The sequence below is a fragment of the Pongo abelii genome, chromosome 17 (genome assembly GCF_028885655.2).
Source record: "Pongo abelii isolate AG06213 chromosome 17, NHGRI_mPonAbe1-v2.0_pri, whole genome shotgun sequence".
Classification (NCBI taxonomy): domain Eukaryota; kingdom Metazoa; phylum Chordata; class Mammalia; order Primates; family Hominidae; genus Pongo; species Pongo abelii.
The window spans coordinates 32,453,655-32,473,949 of NC_072002.2; the positions used below are offsets into that span (position 1 = coordinate 32,453,655).

At 35.7% G+C, this 20,295-nt stretch overlaps 1 protein-coding gene across 4 annotated transcripts in view; it reads right to left on the reverse strand.

The window, feature by feature from the left end:
• SMCHD1 (structural maintenance of chromosomes flexible hinge domain containing 1) overlaps positions 1 to 20,295 on the reverse strand; it is a 164,814-nt gene that overhangs the window by 108,413 nt on the left and 36,106 nt on the right. For all 4 annotated transcript variants that reach the window (XR_010137656.1, XM_002828085.5, XM_063716988.1 and 1 more), the window contains exons 6-12: positions 13,639 to 13,753; positions 13,400 to 13,519; positions 7,576 to 7,742; positions 5,131 to 5,221; positions 4,212 to 4,422; positions 1,597 to 1,717; positions 1,338 to 1,521 (exon numbers count right to left, since the gene is read on the reverse strand). Coding sequence is in view for 3 of the 4 variants with exons in the window: in XM_002828085.5 (XP_002828131.5) it covers positions 1,338 to 1,521; positions 1,597 to 1,717; positions 4,212 to 4,422; positions 5,131 to 5,221; positions 7,576 to 7,742; positions 13,400 to 13,519; positions 13,639 to 13,753 (1,009 nt within the window). In the remaining variant the exon portion in view is untranslated. The remainder of the gene's footprint in view (positions 1 to 1,337; positions 1,522 to 1,596; positions 1,718 to 4,211; positions 4,423 to 5,130; positions 5,222 to 7,575; positions 7,743 to 13,399; positions 13,520 to 13,638; positions 13,754 to 20,295) is intronic.

The following is a 20,295-nucleotide window of genomic DNA, read 5'->3' on the forward strand; positions in this document are numbered from 1 at the left end:
TTTTTTTTTTTTAAATAGAGAGGGTGTCTCACTCTGTTGCACACGCTGGTCTTGAACTCCTTGCCCCAAGCCATCCTCCTGCCTCAGCCTCTCAAGTAGCCAGGATTACAGGTGTGAACCATTATGCGCAGCTTGAATGTTTCAAAATTAGAAAATACATATTTTAAAAGTACAGTGTAACAAAGGAATAGAAGTAACTTATTCTGGATAGCTTTTGAAAACACCCACTGCTCAATAAATGTTGGATAACTAACACCATATTATAAATGAATTCTAAGTGTATTATAAAGGAGTAGTAATTCATTTTGATGAGGTCTTTCTCGGTGCATAATTCTTAAAAGTGTCCTAATCTTCTATGATTCACAATCTTTATAAGAGCAAAATTAATTTCAACATCTTATAGGACTGACTACAAATACTATGTGCTATGCACTGTATTTATTGCCCAGCAATAAATTGATAATAAAATCATCTATTTCCTGGCAATTCAACATTAAACTACTGAAAGAGTAGTATCAAAAGTCTCTGAGGTCTGTGCACAGAATACAAGTACACTAGTATACTAGTTTCACTCAACTTTTTAACAAATTTCAAAGTGAAATCATTCTTGTAATAATGTATTTTAATACTGATCAATCTCAAACCACCTTTTAGCTCAAAGTACTTCACAGTTTTACCCCATTTTTACCCTCAAGACTAGCTAAAAATTGCACAATTAGGTTATTAATGTACAAATATAGCCCTTAAAGCAAATACAACTGTTCATACATGTTCTCATTAAGATGCTTCTGTGGCTTCTACTATGTCAAGGGCTAGATATTAAGATCTTGGCCGGGCGCGATGGCTCATGCCTGTAATCCCAACACTTTGGGAGACCAAGGCGAGTGGATCACCTGAGGTCAGGAGTTCGAGACCAGCCAGGCCAACATGGTGAAACCCCATCTCTATTAAAAATACAAAAATTAGCCAGGCGTGGTGGCATGCACCTGTAGTCCCAGCTATTTGGGAGGCTGAGGCGGGAGAATAGCTTGAACCTGGGAGGCAGAGGTTGCAGTGAGCCGAGATTGAGCCACTGCAATCCAGCCTGGGAAACAGTGAAACTCCTGTCTTAAAAAAAAAAAAAAAAAAACTAATGAAAATATGTAAATTCTATCCAAACCTAGTCTAATTAGCTTAAAATTTTTTAGTAATGTGAACACTTGACTGCTAATAAAAAAATTTATACATCACAGTCTTTTGATGCAAAATATCAATAAAAACCTACACTGCTAGTGTCTTCTTTTACTTAAAAATAAAACATGTGCAAATATTCACAACTTTATATTTAAAAATCATACCTGTCCATTTAAAATCCTTGTAAAAAGGGTGTTCTTATCTTTCAATTTTAGCTCAAGATCCATAAACGTCAATTTATTTGTGCTGACCTGGAATTTGTCATTAGTGAATAATGCACCAGATATCCTATTGTAGCATTCAATTGGTGCAAGCCCTCTCTTCTTAGGAGGAGTACACCAGTCAAAGCTTGAACAGAACAAAATGTTAGTTAGTAAAAAAATTAAGTTGTAAAAACATAATTTCAGCAAAAATCAAACTTACTCTTCAACTGATGTATATGGTATTAATCGTCCATTCCAAAAACATTCAAAAATAGGCCTTTTCCCTCTAGCTGCTTTCTCAAGTATGAAACAATCATCATCATCATCTTCATCTTTTAATTCTAGATCAAAAGGGCAAATGGAACAAAATGTTTATTGCTAAAATGTGAGAAATAATGAAACAAACACATAAATGTTTCAAATTGCATTCTATAAAACCTAAAGGTAGTTTTATACTGTTTGCCCACAAAAAGGCAGGTTTACAAAGTGGTTCCACATTATGAATGGTGTCTGTCATTTAAAAGTCAATAATTACTTATATATGAACCAATGTACTAGCTGCTGGGCCTGTCATCTTTAAAACCTATTCACGAGGCTAAAAGAGTCTTACATCCAAAAAGATTATCCCCTATAACAAAATCCCTCCTTCCTACAAATATAGGAGCTTAAATCCTGTATCCAAAACAGTTTCACAATTTTATCAGAATTAGTATGTTCACATCAAAGTCATCTGAGAAATCTATGACATCTAATAGCAGCGAGTTTACCTAGTTTGAACAAATTAGTGAATGATGCTAAAATTAAGTTTACTTTTTAGAAATTATTTTCAGATTCAAGTAAGCATGAAAAATGTACACAGAACTGTAAGACATGTTACTATGCATCAAGAGCATTAATTTGCACAATTGTCTATAATCTTGTGTTTATTAGCAACACACTCTCATGTATCCAGATAAATTAGGATTAAACAACGTGATCCTGACATATTAACACCTCAGCTACCCTGGCATTAGTTTACCCACCTAAAACAAAACCTTCTCCCTAAAAGCCCTCACAAGAAGTCCCTTATATAAAAGGTGCTTTCAATCAAACAAAATCACTTTGCTCTTAGAGGAGAATCCCTCTAATTGATCACTCAACTTACTTGCTTTTCTTTTTAAGGCAGCATTTGGAAAAAATTATATCTTTTTGTCTATTAGCACACAAAAATTGGAAATAGCAAATTTAAGAGGTCAGAGATGGCCAGGCACAGGGGCTTTCACCTGTAATCCTAGCACTTTGGGAGGCTGAGGTGGGAGGATTACCTGAGCTCAGGAGTTTGAGACTACCCTAGGCAACATGACAAAACCTTGTCTCTAATAAAATACAAAAAATTAGCCTGGCATGGTGGTGGGCACCTGTAGTCCCAGTTACTCAGGAGGCTGATCCATGAGAACTGCTTGAACCTGGGAGGCAGAGATTGCAGTGAGCCTAGATCGTGTCGCTGCACTCCAGCCTGTGTGGCAACGCAAGACTTTTGTCTCCAAAAAATAAAAAACAAAACCAAAAAGGCCAGTGGAGCCACTGAGTAACAATATGTACTGGGCAGGAGCACTTAATAAATAGTGTTGAGCACTATTCTGAGAAGTTGCCCCGGTTTTTAAATTTGATCTTCACAACACCCCTATGAGGTGTGAACTACCCATTTCCCAGATAAGGAAACTAAGGTAGGGAGTAGTCTGTCCAACAGAAAGTGGCAAAGATGGGATTCAAATCAGGAAATCTGGTTGCAGACCCTAGAAAACCAAGAATGTACTAAGGAAGTATTCTGAATGAAAAAGTTTAATATTGTTAACCTATAAATTCAATGCAATCCCAATAATCTCACTAGAATTACTTCAAGTGAATGTACGAAGCTGATTCTGAAATTATCTAGAAGAGCAAAAGTATTCTCAAAAAGGAACAATAGCGGAAATGTTTTTTCCCAAAGATACCAAATTACAAGATAAAGCTACAAGACAGTATCATTACTCATATAAAAAAAAAATAGTACTTTACAGTAAAGAATCTAGACCTATGTACTTATGGGAACTTTATATTATAAAAGTTCTAACTCTTGGGTAAATTATAACATTCAATAACTGGTGCTAAGAAACTGAATATGAATACCACATAGAAAATAATTGTTAAATCCCTATCTCTCTACTGGAAAAAAAAAAAAAAGGTGGGGGCCACGTGTGGTGGCTCACACCTGTAATCCTAGTACTTTGGGAGGCCAAGGCAGGAGGATTGTTTCAGGCCAGGATTTCAAGATTAGCCTGGGCAACATGGCAAGACCCCATCACTCAAAAATTTACATAAATAAATAAAGCCCCACCTTGCTCTACATACAAAAAAGGAAAACACAGATGCATTGACCATAAAATGACAACAAAAACAAAAAAGCTACAGGAGATTTATATAATCTTGAGATGTAAAAAGCCTTTCTACAGTAAGACAAAATCAGAAAGCATAAAGAAAAAGTTAATAAATATGACTGCATAAAGTGTAAAACTGCAACGAGGATAAACAGAAGACAAGGGAACATATAAAGGATTAATATGCATACATATCTAAAAGTTTGGTTTTATAACAGAACTAAAAGAGTTCATTAAAGATTTACTCATCTAGAAATGAATGTACACAAAAATCAGGAATTACAAAAATTACAAATACCTAACAACCTAAGACTTGCATAAGAAAAAATTTTAATATTTATCTAACCTGAATAGCCCAACCGATAATCATGTAGAAAAACAAATCACTGTCCTAAATCACAACTTCATATTTTATAATTAAGATAACAGATTAACATACTTGATGGAAAGCATGGATCATCAGGGTAAGTTTCTCTATCATATAAGAATGGATGATAACGGATAATCCCTTCCACTACACCGTCTCCTTCAACATGAGCTTTGAATTCAAAACTATCAGCTGCTGTGTTTACATACAACGTCTGCATGTCATCTTGTATTTCCCTTAGGTTGACAATCTTAGGTACCTTCCCTTTTTCAAACATAGAAATCTAAAATAAAAATGAAACAAAAATAATTAAATTCTATGGTAACTTTACTTCTGTTCTCAGCTATGATTCAACAATAGAATAAGCAAAAATTATGTTTATTTGTACAAGTAATAATCTGGCTTAATGAAATATATATATTTATATATGAGTTAAACAGCTTTAAGTAGCATCTCAATAAGGAACATACTACTAAAAAATATAAAGTAAGCAAAGAAACAGCAAATCAGAGCTGAAGGACAGAAAAGTCATGAGTATATTTAATTCAAGGTTTCTTGCTAGAGGTAGGAAGTGGGACAACATTGTATGTGAAATTCTAACGTGTAGGTTACAGTACTGAGAATCCAATACTCAAATGCTCTGTGCTGCTAAACCTTGTCACCACGATATAACTTCTACTAACAAAAGGAAAGCTACATTATCTCCCTTTTCCTCCATGCTTCAAGAGATGATTGATGTTCAGTAACAATGCATAGCTCTACAGAAGAGAGACAAAAAAAGATAAACCAAGCCTACAGTAAATAAAGGTTTGAGAAAAATACATCTAGGAATAATCTCTTTAGTTGGATATCAAACAATCAAAGTAGTTTGGTAAAAAGCAAGGAGAGAGAAGTTGTCTAATTATTGAGTGTTTTTTATTATCCTGAGTCATTTGGAACTGGAACAAATATCTCATAATTTTTATTATTTTAAGATGGATTTTTCTCTTACTTCAATATCAATATTGTTGAAAGGTTCAACTTCTTTTGATGTTCGTATTTCATTTCCTTTTGGGCCATGAATATAGTAATGATAAATATGCCTAAAATAGAGAAGAATGATTTTATACTTTTAATTCACATAAAATTATAGTTAATGTAATCTTCTATCAAAATATTTTAACACTATTTACTAGGTATCAAGCACTTTATTAAGCATTTTAAAATACATATTCCATTTAATGGTAAAAACAATTGAGATGCAGGTATTATTGCATCTCATTTTACAAATATAGAACCTGGGGTGCAAGAAGTATATATGTAAGTTCTCTGACATCACAGAATAGAGTCAGGGAGCCGTGGGCTTCAACCCAGGCCTTTCCAACTTCAAAGACCACATACACCACTTCCAAAAGGAATAATTCATCAAATAAATATAAACTAGACAGCAAGAGTCTATAATTCTACTTGCCAGGTACGTTTCAGAAAGGACTCAATTATCGGTGGTAAACTGAATTAGATATCTAATCTCAATAAGAGAACACCATTCTAGAACAGCAGTCCCCAACCTTTTTGGCACCAAAACCAGTTTCATGGAAGACAATTTTTCCAGAGATGGGAGTTGAAGGGGGGGTGATTTGGGATGAAAATGTTCCACCTCAGAACAACAGGCACTAGAGTCTCATAAGGAGCACGCAATACCTCACATGCACAGTTCACATTAGGGTTCGTGCTCCTATGAGAAATCTAGTGCTGCCAGTGATCTGACAGGAGGCGGAGCCAGGTGGTAATGCTCACTCGGGTCCACCACTCACTGTGGGGCCGGATTCCTAAAAGGCCACAGATGGGTACCAGTTCACGACCTGGGTGTTGGAGACCCCTGTTCTAGAACATTCATCTCTCCTCTCCTATAGCACTGAGACAATCTTACCCTAACATTCCAAAAACAAAACTAGTAAGTTTGACACCATCTCACTGAAAACCAACATTTTGGAAATCAACACCTCTTTATTTTTTAAGAAAAGGTTAAAAAAGATTATATTTTGGTAACATTGTTCAGGATTATAAAATACCAAGTCTTTATTTGTGAAATAGAAATTTGCAATATTTCTTCATAATCCTTTATTAGAGCAAGAGTATATTTAAATTATGTGTTAATGTACACTGAGTTCCTTCAATAAACTATAAAATAGCTAATAAAATATGTACTTGAAGAAAACTGCAAAGTCCTATTTAAATACCTTGGGTAACAGGGATAATAAACAACTATTCAACAAGAAAAAAGGTATTCCTAAAACCAAATTTGTTTTCCCATAAAAAAATTTTAAAATTCTCTTAGCGTACCATCACGTATAAAATTGAGACTCTCAAGAACAATAGCCTTTTGGGTAAATGTAAAAAGATACATTTTTAAAATACGAATTTTGAGCAGATGTACCCATTTTGCAAGTCTCAGTAATTCATACTAATGCAAATTAGGGAAACAATATAGTAAATCGTATGTATCACATAGCTATAAAAAAAAAATTTTAGGCTGGGCGCGATGGCTCACACCTGTAACCCCAGTACTTTGGGAGGCTGAGGTGGGTGGATCACCTGAGGTCAGGAGTTCAAGACCAGCCTGGCCAACACGGCAAAAATTTTTAGTCTCTACTAAAAATACAAAAATTAGTCAAGTGTGGTGGCACGCGCCTGTAATCCCAGCTACTCAGGAAGCTGAGGCAGGAGAATCACTTGAACCCAGGAGGTGGTGGTTGTAGTGAGCCAAGAGTGTGCCACTGCACTCCAGCCTGGGCAACAAGAGTGAAACTCTGTCTCCAAAAAAAAAAAAAAAGAAAGAAAAAAAAATTTTTAGAGCTATTAAATAACTATTCCTCTGATTTGGCCTAATGGGATATAGAGTCCCTACAAGTTTTACTGGAATAAAAACACAATGATTATTTTCAGTACTAATGTCATATAGGCACATATGTACATATATTTTATATTTTAATAGGCTTGATGCATTCATTCACTTGATAAACATTTGAGCATCTACCATGTAGCAAGTATTCTTCTAGAAGACATTGGAGATACAGCAGTGAATTTAACAACAACAAAAATAAATATATATGGTATGGAAGATTATGACAGGTCCTATGGAAAAGAAGCACAAAACGGGGTCATGGAAGTGATATAGTGCTCAATTTGACAAATTGTAAAGTTCATTTTTAATTTTATAATATTGTCAAAATCCTGTGCCTCAAATAATGCTCAGTACACTAGAGGTGATCTATAAATACTTACAGAGTAAATGAATAGAGAGCTGTTCTAACACCAATATCAGAGTACTGGATAATACTAAAGGGAAGAAAATGAGACAGGAGCAAAAACCAAAGAGGCTTCAATGTATCTGTAATATTTTCTGTCTTAAAAAAGTTAAGTAGCAACATTTCCTAAGCCAAATATAATTACTTACGCTAACTGTCGTGTCCAAAGGTGGAAATAATTTTTCAAGTACTGTATGTGTTCTGGTTGTACCCCTGTGATAACCACAGCAGTAAAGCTATCTTTTTCCTTCTCCTCTATGATAAGATGATGTAGAAATCGTTCATCATCATTTGTAATGTGAACAGAATCAGAGGGCTACAAGAGTGAACAGAAATACAACAGATTAAATCATCTAAATTATAATTATACAAATAGCTATTGCATCAAATTTTAATGTGATTTACTTGGAGTTTCACAAATAGGCTTCAGAAAAGCTTTGGAGGAAACTGGCCCAATACAACAAACTGGCTGAGTATGTGACAACACTGTGAAGACAAGGGAACTTTCACACAGACTGCTAAACTAACATGCATAAAGAGCACCCTATCTTATAATGCTAAACCGATTTTAGAATCATAAACGAAAAAGTAAAGACAAATACTGAGTTTTAAAATGCCTTAAAAAATTGAGGACACTTACCCCTAGGGTAGAATGAACCCTTGCTTGGGAGACCTACCACTTAACTCGGTCAGGACCAATGCCCAGCCCTCCATGTTCAAGAAAACTACAGGGCAGGCTGGACCCAGCTAGCTAAGCCCAAACACATAGTGCTTAAAAGTAAAATCATCCTGGACACTAGTCCACTTTCAGAGAATATCTAAAACTTATGGATATTAGTAGGGGAATTTGAGGATAAAATTACAAACTTCTCCATCTGTACTATGAATCTAGGTTTTAAAAAATTGCAGGCCAGGTGCGGTAGCTCACTCCCGTAATCCCAGCACTTTGGGAGGTCGAGGCGGGCAGATCACCTGAGGTCAGGAGTTTAACATCAGCCTGGCCTACAAGCCGAAACCCCATCTCTACTTAAAATACAAAAGTAGCCAGGCGTGGTGGCACACGCCTATAAACCCAGCTACTAGGGAGGCTGAGGCAGGAGAATCGCTTGAGCCCGGGAGGCTGAGGTTGCAGTGAGCCAAGATCACGCCACGGCACTCCAGCCTGGGCAACAAGCATGTCTCAAAAAACAAACAAACAAAAAACATGGTATGCGCGCGTGAGCGCGTGTGCATTCACACACAGTCATATGCCACGTAACATTTCTGTCAACAGTTGACTGCAGTGGTCCCATAAGATGATACAGTATTGTAAAATTAGTGTACCTTTTCTATGTTTAGCTATACAAGTATTTACCATTCTGTTACAACTGCCTGGGGTAACAAGCTGTACAAATTTGTAGACTAGGAGCAGTACCCTATACCATATAGCCTAGGTGTGTAGTAGGCTATCCCATCTAAGTTTGTATAAGTACACCCTATGATGTTCACATAGCAACAAAATAACCTAATGACACATTTCTCAGAATGCATCCCTGTCCTTAAGTGATAGGAGACTATATCTACTGTGTATGTTGCTATATACATTTTAAAACTGTGGAAATAAAAACAGACTAAACTATTCTATCTAGGAAATCAGGTTGATTTTTAAAAATAAGTATGTATGATTACTTGCTTAATTAAAAAGTGTTACAGCTCTTCAGAATTTGTCTATCAAATTCTAAAATTTCTGATTAAAAAAACAATAAATCCTTAAGACCATACCCCTTCAAAACCATTATAATGCATCTCTATACACTAAATTGCTAATATCACAGCTACAATATATACAAGTAACATTTCATATATTTTGAGTCAGGAGATTAGTCTGAATTTACTAATGATGCAAATTCATTATCCAAATATTTATCAAGCATCTTCTGTAAGTCCTATGCCTCAACTTGGGCCTGAGAAAGATAGGTTCAAGATAAATAAGACAGTGCCTTTGTGCTCTACAAACTCCATCTGGTAGGAGATGAAAAAACAAATGATTACAAAACAATATGCCATTATGTATGAAGATATGAACCAAGAGCTACAGAGGTAAAACGACGGTGACAGTCACCCAGCAGATGACTGAATAATAACATTCCAGACAAATGAGAACATGAATTCAAGATCATAAAGACAGTGGGTGGAAGAGAGGATAGATGAAAGAAAATAATACGAAAGACAAAATCAAATGTGCTGAATGATTAACAAAAAGGATTACCAACTTTAACTGCATGGCTAGTGGATGCCATTAATTGAAAAGGGTAGTTGAGATGAAGACAGGAGAAGGAGAGAATAAGAAAAGTTTACGGATAATATTTCATCTCTTTCTTTTAAGAGACAGGGTCTCTCAATGTTGCCCAGCTGGTCTTGAACTCCTGGGCTCAAAAGATTCTCCCTCCTCAGCCTCCCAAACTGCTAGGATTACAGGCATGAGCCACTGTGCCCAACCAATATTTGACTTCAAAGGTACCAAAAGTGAGTTACTCCTCGAACACCTAAGAAAGAACATCTAATTGAACCTGGAAATGAGTGTACTGGATATGATCAGTTGGTATTCATCACCCATTCCTACCACCTTTTACTGTACTCTCTTGGGCTGCAGAGGTTGGAAGGCAAAAAAATACTGTTTGGATTGTGGATGCAAATTAGGTTTCACCAATTAGATGTACTAGCCAAAATCTGGATGTCAAAAATAAAGCAGAGGCTATTTCCTGAAGTTTCTTAAAAGTTTTCTGTTATCACACAAGGCACTGAAAGATCAGTAAACAGGTTTCAGGTTTAAAGTGTCAAAAGGCCACTGCAGCCCTAGTTATGGCCAGAAACTCTGTTTTCCAGTTTTGGAGCAATTGTGGCAGTGAGATCATTCCAACTCTTGGATCACAGATACAGCAGTGAGTTCCTGAATTCCAGACCCAGTGGTGGTCCTCCAACTGAATGATTATAGCAAATGCTGCAGCATCCCTCCAGGATAACTTCAGAGTCTTGGCATCATTCTAGAAGGCTTAGCCCATAATTCATTCCTTTGGCCCTTCCAGTAATCAGGTAAGCATCTAATTCCCTCTATTAAATATTTTCTGTTTAAAGGGCCCAGGATGGTCCGTTTCCTTTACTGAAGCTAGCATGATTCAGTGTCTCAGTATTGAGAAAAGTTTTCACACGAAACACAGATTTGAGAGCTTTTGACATAAGTAGCAAATACACATCTTTAGAAAAGGTAAGACCACTGACTATAGAACAAGAACCACCAATTCCACCCACATTCTGAAAACTGCTCACAGGTCAGAGATAGAAGTCCAACAAAAATAGGCTGGAAAAGACTGGTCAGAAAAGGAAACAGACCAAGTACTTGGTGGTACCCATGAAATGTTTGTTGGGAAGAACTAAGCACAAAACACAGAAAAGGCTGGCAGAAAAATGGTGCTCCAAGAGACACAGTTGTATACAAGCTTTGTAATATGCACACAGTTTTGAAAACCACCTAAATTCTCAATTCCTATTTTTCACCAGTTTTATCATGGCAAGTAATATTTCCATCATTATATTTTATAGGGCTTTGTGGTGGTTAAGACAAGACGGAATACTGTTATGTAAAAATATCAAAATATGCAATTTGTTAAGCAAATGAAACAAAGAAAAGAAAGTAATGTCCTGCACAAAGGGTATATTAAGTTATCGAGAAAATAAAAGTAGATAATAAAATGGAAAAAAAAAAATCCAACCCACCAACTAATGAAAGAAAAGGTTTTTTTTTCAATTATCAAATGCCCAACATTTTGCTGCCCTTTCCCCTTCTCATTCTTTTGAAAAGTAAATGGTCAGACGTGTACTTCCATACAGTTGTTGGAAGTGTATGTGACTTTGGGTTTAACCTTTCTGACAAGTAGTTTTGAAATACATGCCATGAACATTTAAAAAGTTCAAATTCAGGCTGGGTGTGGTGGCTCACACCTGTAATCCTAGCACTTTGGGAAGCCGAGGTGGGCAGACTGCCTGAGGTCAGGAGTTCGAGACCCGTCTGGCCAACATGGTGAAACTCCGTCTCCACTAAAAAAAAAAAAAAAAGAAAAGAAAAAAATTAGCCGGGTGTGGTGGCATGCACCTGTAATCCCAGCTACTCAGGAGGCTGAAGCAGGGAAACTGCTTCAACCAGGGAGGCAGAGGTTGCAGTGAGCTGAGATCACGCCACTACACTCCAGCCTGGGCAACAAAGCGAGACTCCGTCTCAAAAAAAAAGTTCAAATTCATTATCACAGCTATTAAAATTATAACAATCTGAACTAAGAAAAAAATCTGTAATTCAGGTAAGATGTTATGCAAAGATATTCATCGCAATGTCTTTACAATTACTGTAAAATCCTTTAAATAAGCCAAATGCTCAACAGAATCATGAAATTATGTTACATTCATTGAAGGAAATGTTATAAAGCTACTAAAAACTGTTGTGTATCAAAATATTTTATAATGGGGAAATACTCAACATGTTAATTTTTTAAATGTGGGATCAAAACTATTAAGTATATATTTTAAAAAGCTGAATTAGAAGGAAATTCACCAAAATGTTTCAGTAGGCTTCTTTAGGACTTGGGAGTATTTTTATCTTCCTTAGGCTTTTCTATAAAGTTTCCTACAAGTTGTTTTAGAATCAGAAAGCCAAATTTTTAAAAGTTCAAAATTACCTTTTAAAAATTTTGTATTGTTTTTGAGACAGTCTTGCTCTATCGCCCAAATTGGAATGTAGTGGCATGATCATAGCTCACTTGCAGCTGGGCTCAAGTGATCATCCCACCTCAGCCTGCTGAGGTGCTGGGACTACAGGTGCACACTCCCACACCCAGCTTTTTTTTTTTTTTTAAGTAGAGACAAGGTCTCCTATGTTACAGAGGCTGGTCTTAAACTCCTGAGTTCAAGCAATCCTCCCACCTCAGCTTCCCAAAGTACTGGTATTACAGGACTGAGCCACCGTGCCCAGCCCAAAATCACTTTAAAATAAAGATTTTCCCATAATCCCAACACTTTGGGAGGCCAAGGTTGGAAGACTGCCTGAGTCCAGGAGTTCGAGGCTGCTGTGAACTGTGATAGCACCACTACACTCTAGTCTACAGGGACAGAGTGAGACCCCATCTCTTAAAATAGTAAGTAAACTAACTTATATATTAAAGATTTTAGATTAAAAATCGTGTTTCAGGCTGGGCGCGGTGGCTCACGTCTGTAATCCTAGCACTTTGGGAGGTTGACGCAGGCGGATCACTTGAGGTCAGGAGTTCAAAACCAGCCTGGCCAACATGGTGAAACACTGTCTCTACCAAAACTACAAAAAAAATTAGCAGGGCGTGGTGGCAGGCGCCTGTAACTCCAGCTACTCGAGAGGCTGAGGCAGGAGAATATCTTGAACTCGGGAGGTGGAGGTTGCTCCGCTGCACTCCAGCCCAGGAGACAGAGTGAGACTCCATCTCACAAAAAAAAAAAAAAAAAAAAAAAAATTCATGTTTCAAACAAAGAAGAGTTGAAGGAATATACAATAAATATACCATTTACTTGCCACCAAGATTCAAATTTGTTAACATTTTGTCTTATGAACACAAGAATTTCAATGCAAACTTGAAACAGCAATCTCTCATTTATTTCTCTAGAGGTCCAATTTCCTGAAAGTCCATTACCCTATTACTGTTTTTCTACTCTATAATTTTATTACATAACAAAGATTTTAAAACCCAAATTCAGACCAGGGAAAAAAGCTTACAATCCTACAAGCAATTTACAGAAAGCTTAGTAAGCTTTATGAGACAACTTGTCTGAAGATTGTTGGCTTGAGAAAGCCCATTTTTGTTATTATGACTAAAGGAAAGGGTAACTCATTTTGAAAATTTCATACCTTCAAGTTAAGTTCTGTCCTACCGTATCCAAAGGAGTAAATTTATAATTATGAATTAAAATGTATTGTACCTTTCTGTTTCTAATATATCCACTATATATTGCCTCTTTATTTTTCTCCTTCTTCTCAAAATCTTCTTTAGAAAGCACAAGCTCATGAACATCTTGGGAATCTGCAGGTTTGCTTATCATCTGTTAAATATTAAAAAGAGTACTTTTTAAATTCCTAATAAACTGGTTAATGCATTTAGACAGAGTCAACTTCAAAATATTTCGATCAACTTTCATTTATAAGAAATCTTTTTACTTACTCTGGCTGATTGTCCAACAAAGAAGACAGCTTGCTTGCCCCCAACACCAAAATAGGAAATATCACTATTTAAACTGCGTGGCACTGGTACTGGACGAACATATCCTGAATGATCACTAAAATAAAACATTAATGCAGTGATTTTAAACAAGCTAGTTAAGTGTCAAAAGAAACTTTCATTGCACTTGTATTCAGTGTTAATAAAATGATCACCATGCCTGCAAACACCCCTAACTGAAAGGTGAAATAATCAGTGTCAAGACATCTACTCCAGTGCATCTCAGAGTGTAGTCCCCAGGCCAGATGCATCAGCTTTAGCGGAAAACTTTTAAGAAATGCAAACTCTTGGGCTCAATCCTACTGAATCAGAAAATCTCTCAGCAAACAGGACTAAATAAGTATTTTTATTATCCTCATGCCTCTAAAACTTTCCTTCAAAATTGTTTGCTACTTCAAAACTTGCTAAAATATTGTCTGAAGAATAATGGTAATTAGAGCAAAGGAGAATCTCACTTCCATATATCATGATAAATGAAGAGCTCTGAGGGAACACTGCACCATAACAATATTCTGAAGAAGAGGCACCACTGGTCTTTCAAGATATAGGCAAAGTCTCCAGGACATCATCCCCCAATATCAGAAATAAACAGAATGAAGGTGAGGCTGGAACCACTATTAAACTCAATGGAAAGATTAAAGAGCAGGTGTGACATAGCTGGAGAGAATTAGAGAACAGAAAGACTCAAAGAACGTAACCACAGGAAACAAAGAAAGAAAAGAAAACTGAAAATATCAAAGTGGCGTTAAAAGACATAAATGACCAAAGGAAAATATCTCACACAGATTAAATGTAGTTCTAGAAAGAGAAGGGACAGAGAATGGAAAATAGCTGTAAATATTCTTGAACCAATAAAAGACATGGCTTCACAGATCCAGGAAAATCAAAAGAGCCCAAACAAGATACATAAAAAGAAATCAACATCACTGTAAACACCAAAAACCAAACAGAAGAACTAGAAAATAGGCTGAGAGATAAGACAGGACAAAATAGATGAGCAGGCTTTGACAGCGACAGTAAAAGACAAAGAGGAATATTATCTCTACAGTGCCTGAAAAAAATCTGTTAACCTAAAATTGTCAACTAGAGAAAAATAAATAATTTATAGATAAAAACCAAAGTAATTTACCACCAGAAGACTTGTTCTAAAGAAATGTTCCTACAAGCACAATCTAACATACAAGAGGTCACCATAATACAATACATACAAAAGTAATTTTTTTAAGTACTACATATGAGACATTTACTGGTGTGGTGAAAAACTGGTGTGTGTATATTGTTGAATTTCTAAAAAGTCACACTTGAAATACCTTCAATAACAAAAGTGTCATTAAGGAAGGGAGTGACCAAAGCTAATGAAGTCCTTAAGTTGGGGGAAGGAAAATACTTTTAATCCTGAAATCTAAAGTTAAATATGCATGTTAAAACTTCAAAGAAGATCAGAGAAGGTATAAAGTCTAAAATATTAAAAAGAAAAAAGGTGGAGCAAGAAAACAAAACAGCAGAAGACAATAAATTTAAGAGAAAACAGAAGAAACAGAAACAGAAAGAATGAGATAAACAAAAACATTTTAATTGGTATAAAAAGTCCTATCCTCATATATAAATAATCAAAATAAACATAAAGACAACATTGACCAGGCAGGACACTGTAATACCAGAGACACAAAACAACAAAAGCACCCAAAATAGTATCCCCTCACAATACCCCACCCAACATCTACAATCACATCCCCACACAACACAAACTGTCAACACAAAATAACACACAGAAAATGCCTCCCCATACAAGTTTGCATTTATACAAAACACCTCACTCAATACACAAACACACCACTACTTTCAACAGAAACACATACCACAACGCTACAAAGCATACACACTGATGATTTAAAAAAAAATCTTAAAACAAGTCAGAGAAAAACAGATTATATGTTTTGAGATACAAAGATAAGACTGACAACAGATTTCTTCTTATAAACGATGCAAGCTGGTAGAAAATTGAGTGACATATTTAACATACAGGTTTGAGTGCCCCTTATCCAAAATGCTTCAGACCAAAAGTATTTCAGATTTCTGATTCCTTTTCCAATTTTGGAACAGATGCATTATACTTACCACCTGAGCATCCCAAGTCTGAAAATGCAACATCTGAAATGTTCCAGTTGCATTTCCTTAAGTGTCACACTGGTGCTCAAAAAATTTTGGATTCTGGAGCATTTCAGATTTTGTATTTTTGAATTTGAGATGCTCAACTTGTACTTAAATTTTTTTTAAAGTCAAGCTCAACCAGATGCTCAGCAAAACTATCTTTGGGGTTTGGGGGGAAGAGAGAGATCCTATCAGACATACAAAATCTGAAAAAAATTCACCAAGAACAGACTCAAGTTATAAAAGAATGTTTAGAAAGATCTTTCTTTAGAAAGGAAAACAATACTGGACAGATTTACACAAAGGAATGAATACAAGCTCTAGTAAATATGGTAAATATGTGCGTAAACATAAACTGGTTCAGGGACTCAGATTTTGTATGCAAATGTTCATAGCAGCATTATCAAAAGACAAAAGGTAGAAACAACTTGAGTCCATTAATCTATGAACTGACAGACAAAACACAGTATGGTTGTACAGTGGAGAATTACTCAACCATAAAAAGGAATTAAATTCTGATACATGCTACAACATGGATGATCCTCGAAAATTATGCTAAGTGAAGTAAGTCACACATGACAAATACTGTATAATGACAAATACTGTATAATTCCACTTAAATAAGGTACCTTGATTAGGTAAAATCATTGAAACAGAAAGTACAATAATGGTTACCAGGGGCTAAGAGTGGGAGCAACGGGGAGTTACTGTCTAATGGGTAAAGCTTCAATCTGGGGGTACAGGGTGAAAAAACTTTAGGAATACATAGTAATAATAGTTGTAAAAGACTGTGACTGTAATTAATGCCATGGAATTATATACCTTAAAATGGTTGTAACTGCAAATTTTATGTTATTTATATCTTACCACAGTTTTTTAAAAGAGAACTGCTTTAAAAAGGGACAGAACAGGCCAGGTGCGGTGGCTCATGCCTGTAATCCCAGCACTTTGGGAGGCTGAGGCGGGCGGATCACGAGGTCAGGAGATCGAGACCACCCCGGCTAACACAGAGAAACCCCATCTCTACTAAAAATACAAAAAATTAGCCGGGCGTGGTGGCGGGCGCCTGTAGTCCCAGCTACTTGGGAGGCTGAGGCAGGAGAATGGCGTGAACCCAGGAGGCAGAGTTTGCAGTGAGCCGAGATAGCACCACTGCAGTCCGGCCTGGGCAAAAGAGCGAGACTCCGTCTCAAAAAAAAAAAAAAAAAAAAAAAGGGACAGAACAGAACAGTGTGCTGTTGGAAAACAGGGCAGATGTGTATAGTTTAGCAAGAAAGGTCAGGAAGTTGAGAAGAAGCCTTTTTACATTAAGGAGAGAGGCAAATGATTATTTAAAGCTAAATAACAATACTGTACTTTGACATTTATGCCAAAGTAAAATGTATAATAACAAAAGTACAAAGACTAAGATAGCATAAACGGAAGTATACTGTTGTGATGTATTTATATGCGAAGTGGTTTAGTATTACTTAATACAGACTGTAATAAATTAAAGATTTATACTATGAATCCTAGAGTTTCCAGTAAAGTAACAGCTATAGTTAATAAGCCAAAAAGGAAATAAAATGGAATCTTACACACACACACACACACACACTGAATCTGCAATAAGGCAGGAAAAAAAAGAAAATGGGAACAAAAATAGGCAGGAAAAATAAAAAATTAACAAAGATGGTAAACTTAAATCTAAACATATCAATAATCCAACTAAAAGCAACTGATCTAAACACTCCAATTAAAAGGGAGAGATTGTTAAATATTAAGACACAAATATCTATAGCATAAAAGAAACCCTCTTTAAATATAAAGAGACAATAGGTTAAGAGGTTGGAAAAATATTTACCATTTTAACACTAATGAAAAGAAAGCTAGAGTGAATATATTAACACCAGATAAAGTCAGTAAAAGATACCAGGAAATGAACAAAGAACAATTAAAACAAATAAATGGGTAAACAGACGATCACTCTTTGTATTATTACATTTAATTACATTATGGATGTAATAACATCCAGTATTATTTTCCTTTCTGGATAATGTAATAATATCCAGTATTGTTTTCCTTTCTGAAGATCTTTCTAAACATTCTTTTATAACTTGAGTCTGTTCTTGGTGAATTTTCTTCAGATTTTGTATGTCTGACAGGATCTCTCTCTTCCCCCCAAACTCCAAAGATAGTTTTGCTGAGCATCTAGTTTGAGCTTGACTTTAAAAAAATTTAAGTACAAGTTGAGCATCTCAAATTCAAAAATACAAAATCTGAAATGTTCATTATACATTTAATTACATTAAATGTAATAATACAAAGATGCTAAATGAAATTGTAAGTGTGGTTATAAAACATGACCCAACTATATGTTGTCTATAAGAAACCCATTTCATATATAGTAATAAAAGTAGGTTAAAATAAAATGGATGAAAAAATATATAGCATGAAAACACAAATGAAAAGAAGCTGGGATGGCTACACTAACAGATAAAGTACACTTCAAAGCAAAGAAAATAACCAGTGACAAAGAGCAACACTACATAATGAATAAAAGGGTTGGTCAACCAAGAAGGCACAGAAGGCATAACAATCCTTGGAGACTTCAATACCCCCTAGTTCCTACCACATAGAAAATCCAGCAAGGATATAAAGAAATGAATAATATCATCAACCAATAGAATCTAACTGACATTTTCAGAACACTTCTCCCAACAAGAGCAAAATACACCTTCTTTTCAAAGACACATAGAAAATTCACCTAGATAGATAACATCCTGGATCATAAAACCCAACAAATGTAAAACAGCTGAAATCACTTAAGAGTACATTCTCTAGCTATCACGAAATTAAACTTGAAATCAATAGAAAGACAATAGGAAAATATGTTGGAACACTTATAAATTCATGCACTTTTAAAACAATCCACGGGTTAAATACCAAGTTGCAAAGGAAAAAAGTAGACTGAACTGAATGAAACAGAAAATACAGTGTAACAAAACTTGTGAGATGCTGCAACTTATTTCCTAGAATTATGATTAACCAAAGTCTATGAGCTAATGTTTATTAAGAAAAAAAAAAGTAAATGAGTTTTAAGTATTCAGTTACTATGGCAATACTTCTAGAAAATAAGTTGAAAATACCCTCTGATATTTTCCTTAAAATATTTCTGGGAAAATATACAAAAGTTTAGAGAAGGGAGAAGCTCACTGATAAAACACAACATACATACATCAGGTCATGCAAAACTAAAGAATTCTCTCCACTAGTTAGAAATGCACAAAATCACAAATCCCTTTTTCAACCCAAATGACCCATGCAAACCAAATCTAGGCAACAACTCATCACAGCAAGTAAGGCTGAGAATATTTATTTCAAGACAGTCTCAGACTTGTGTTAATGAGTCTAGAAAAATTCCTATATCCACTCAAGGACTACATAAATATCCCTTCATGAATACAAATAAAAGTAGAAAAATACAATTTCAAGGAACAGTTTTACACCACAGCAGTCCTCTGGAGAATTAGGAAATTAATCTCCTTCAGGAATAAATTTACATCAAAGTCCAAAAATATTTCAGAAAATATCTTAATTCATAATCTTCATACAATGAAAGAGGATACTTAATCTTTGGGAAATTTTGACGGAAACAAAACATAAGAGGTGTCTCAAGTAAGAAAAAGTATCAGGGGGCCGGGCGCGGTGGCTCACGTGTGTAATCCCAGCACTTTGGGAGGCTGAGGTGAGTGGATCACCTGAGGTCAGGAGTTCAAGACCAGCCTGGCCAACATAGTGAAACCTCACCTCTACTAAAAGTACAAAATTTTTCAGGAGTGGTGGTGTGCGTCTATAATCCCAGCTACTTGGGTGGCTGAGGCAGGACTGCTTGAACCTGGGAGGCAGGGTTGCAGTGAGCTGAAATCACGCCACTGCACTCCGGTCTGGGGCTGACAGGTGGGAATCGGTCTCAAAAAAGAAAAAGAAAAAAAAAGAAGAAAGAAAAGAAAAAGTTATCAGGGAAGAGGATCAAATTAGTAAAAGAAACTATCTAAATGACTGCCAGGAAGCCAGGGTAGAGTAACTATGTATGTATATATCTCACTATCTTGAATCTAACAAAGGAGGAAAAAAAACCACCAAAATTAAGAAAGCTCCACCTCTAACAAAACTGGCCACCAATCTCTATCAGAGCCTCTAGAATAAATGTGCCAGACATATGGAAATGACCAAATTAAAGTATGGTGCTTAAATGTTACAAACGTATTCCCAACATTCAAGTAAACACAAATATTAGAAAGAAAACAAAAGCTCATCTTAATTTGCTGAAAACCAACGAAGACAAACCAGCTTTTTCTTTAGGAATATTAGGAAAAATCCTGTTGGGGATCCATTTCTACAACTTAAAATAAATATGGCATGGGCCATGTAGCATTTTTACTCATTCATATTTCAACAAAATGGCTC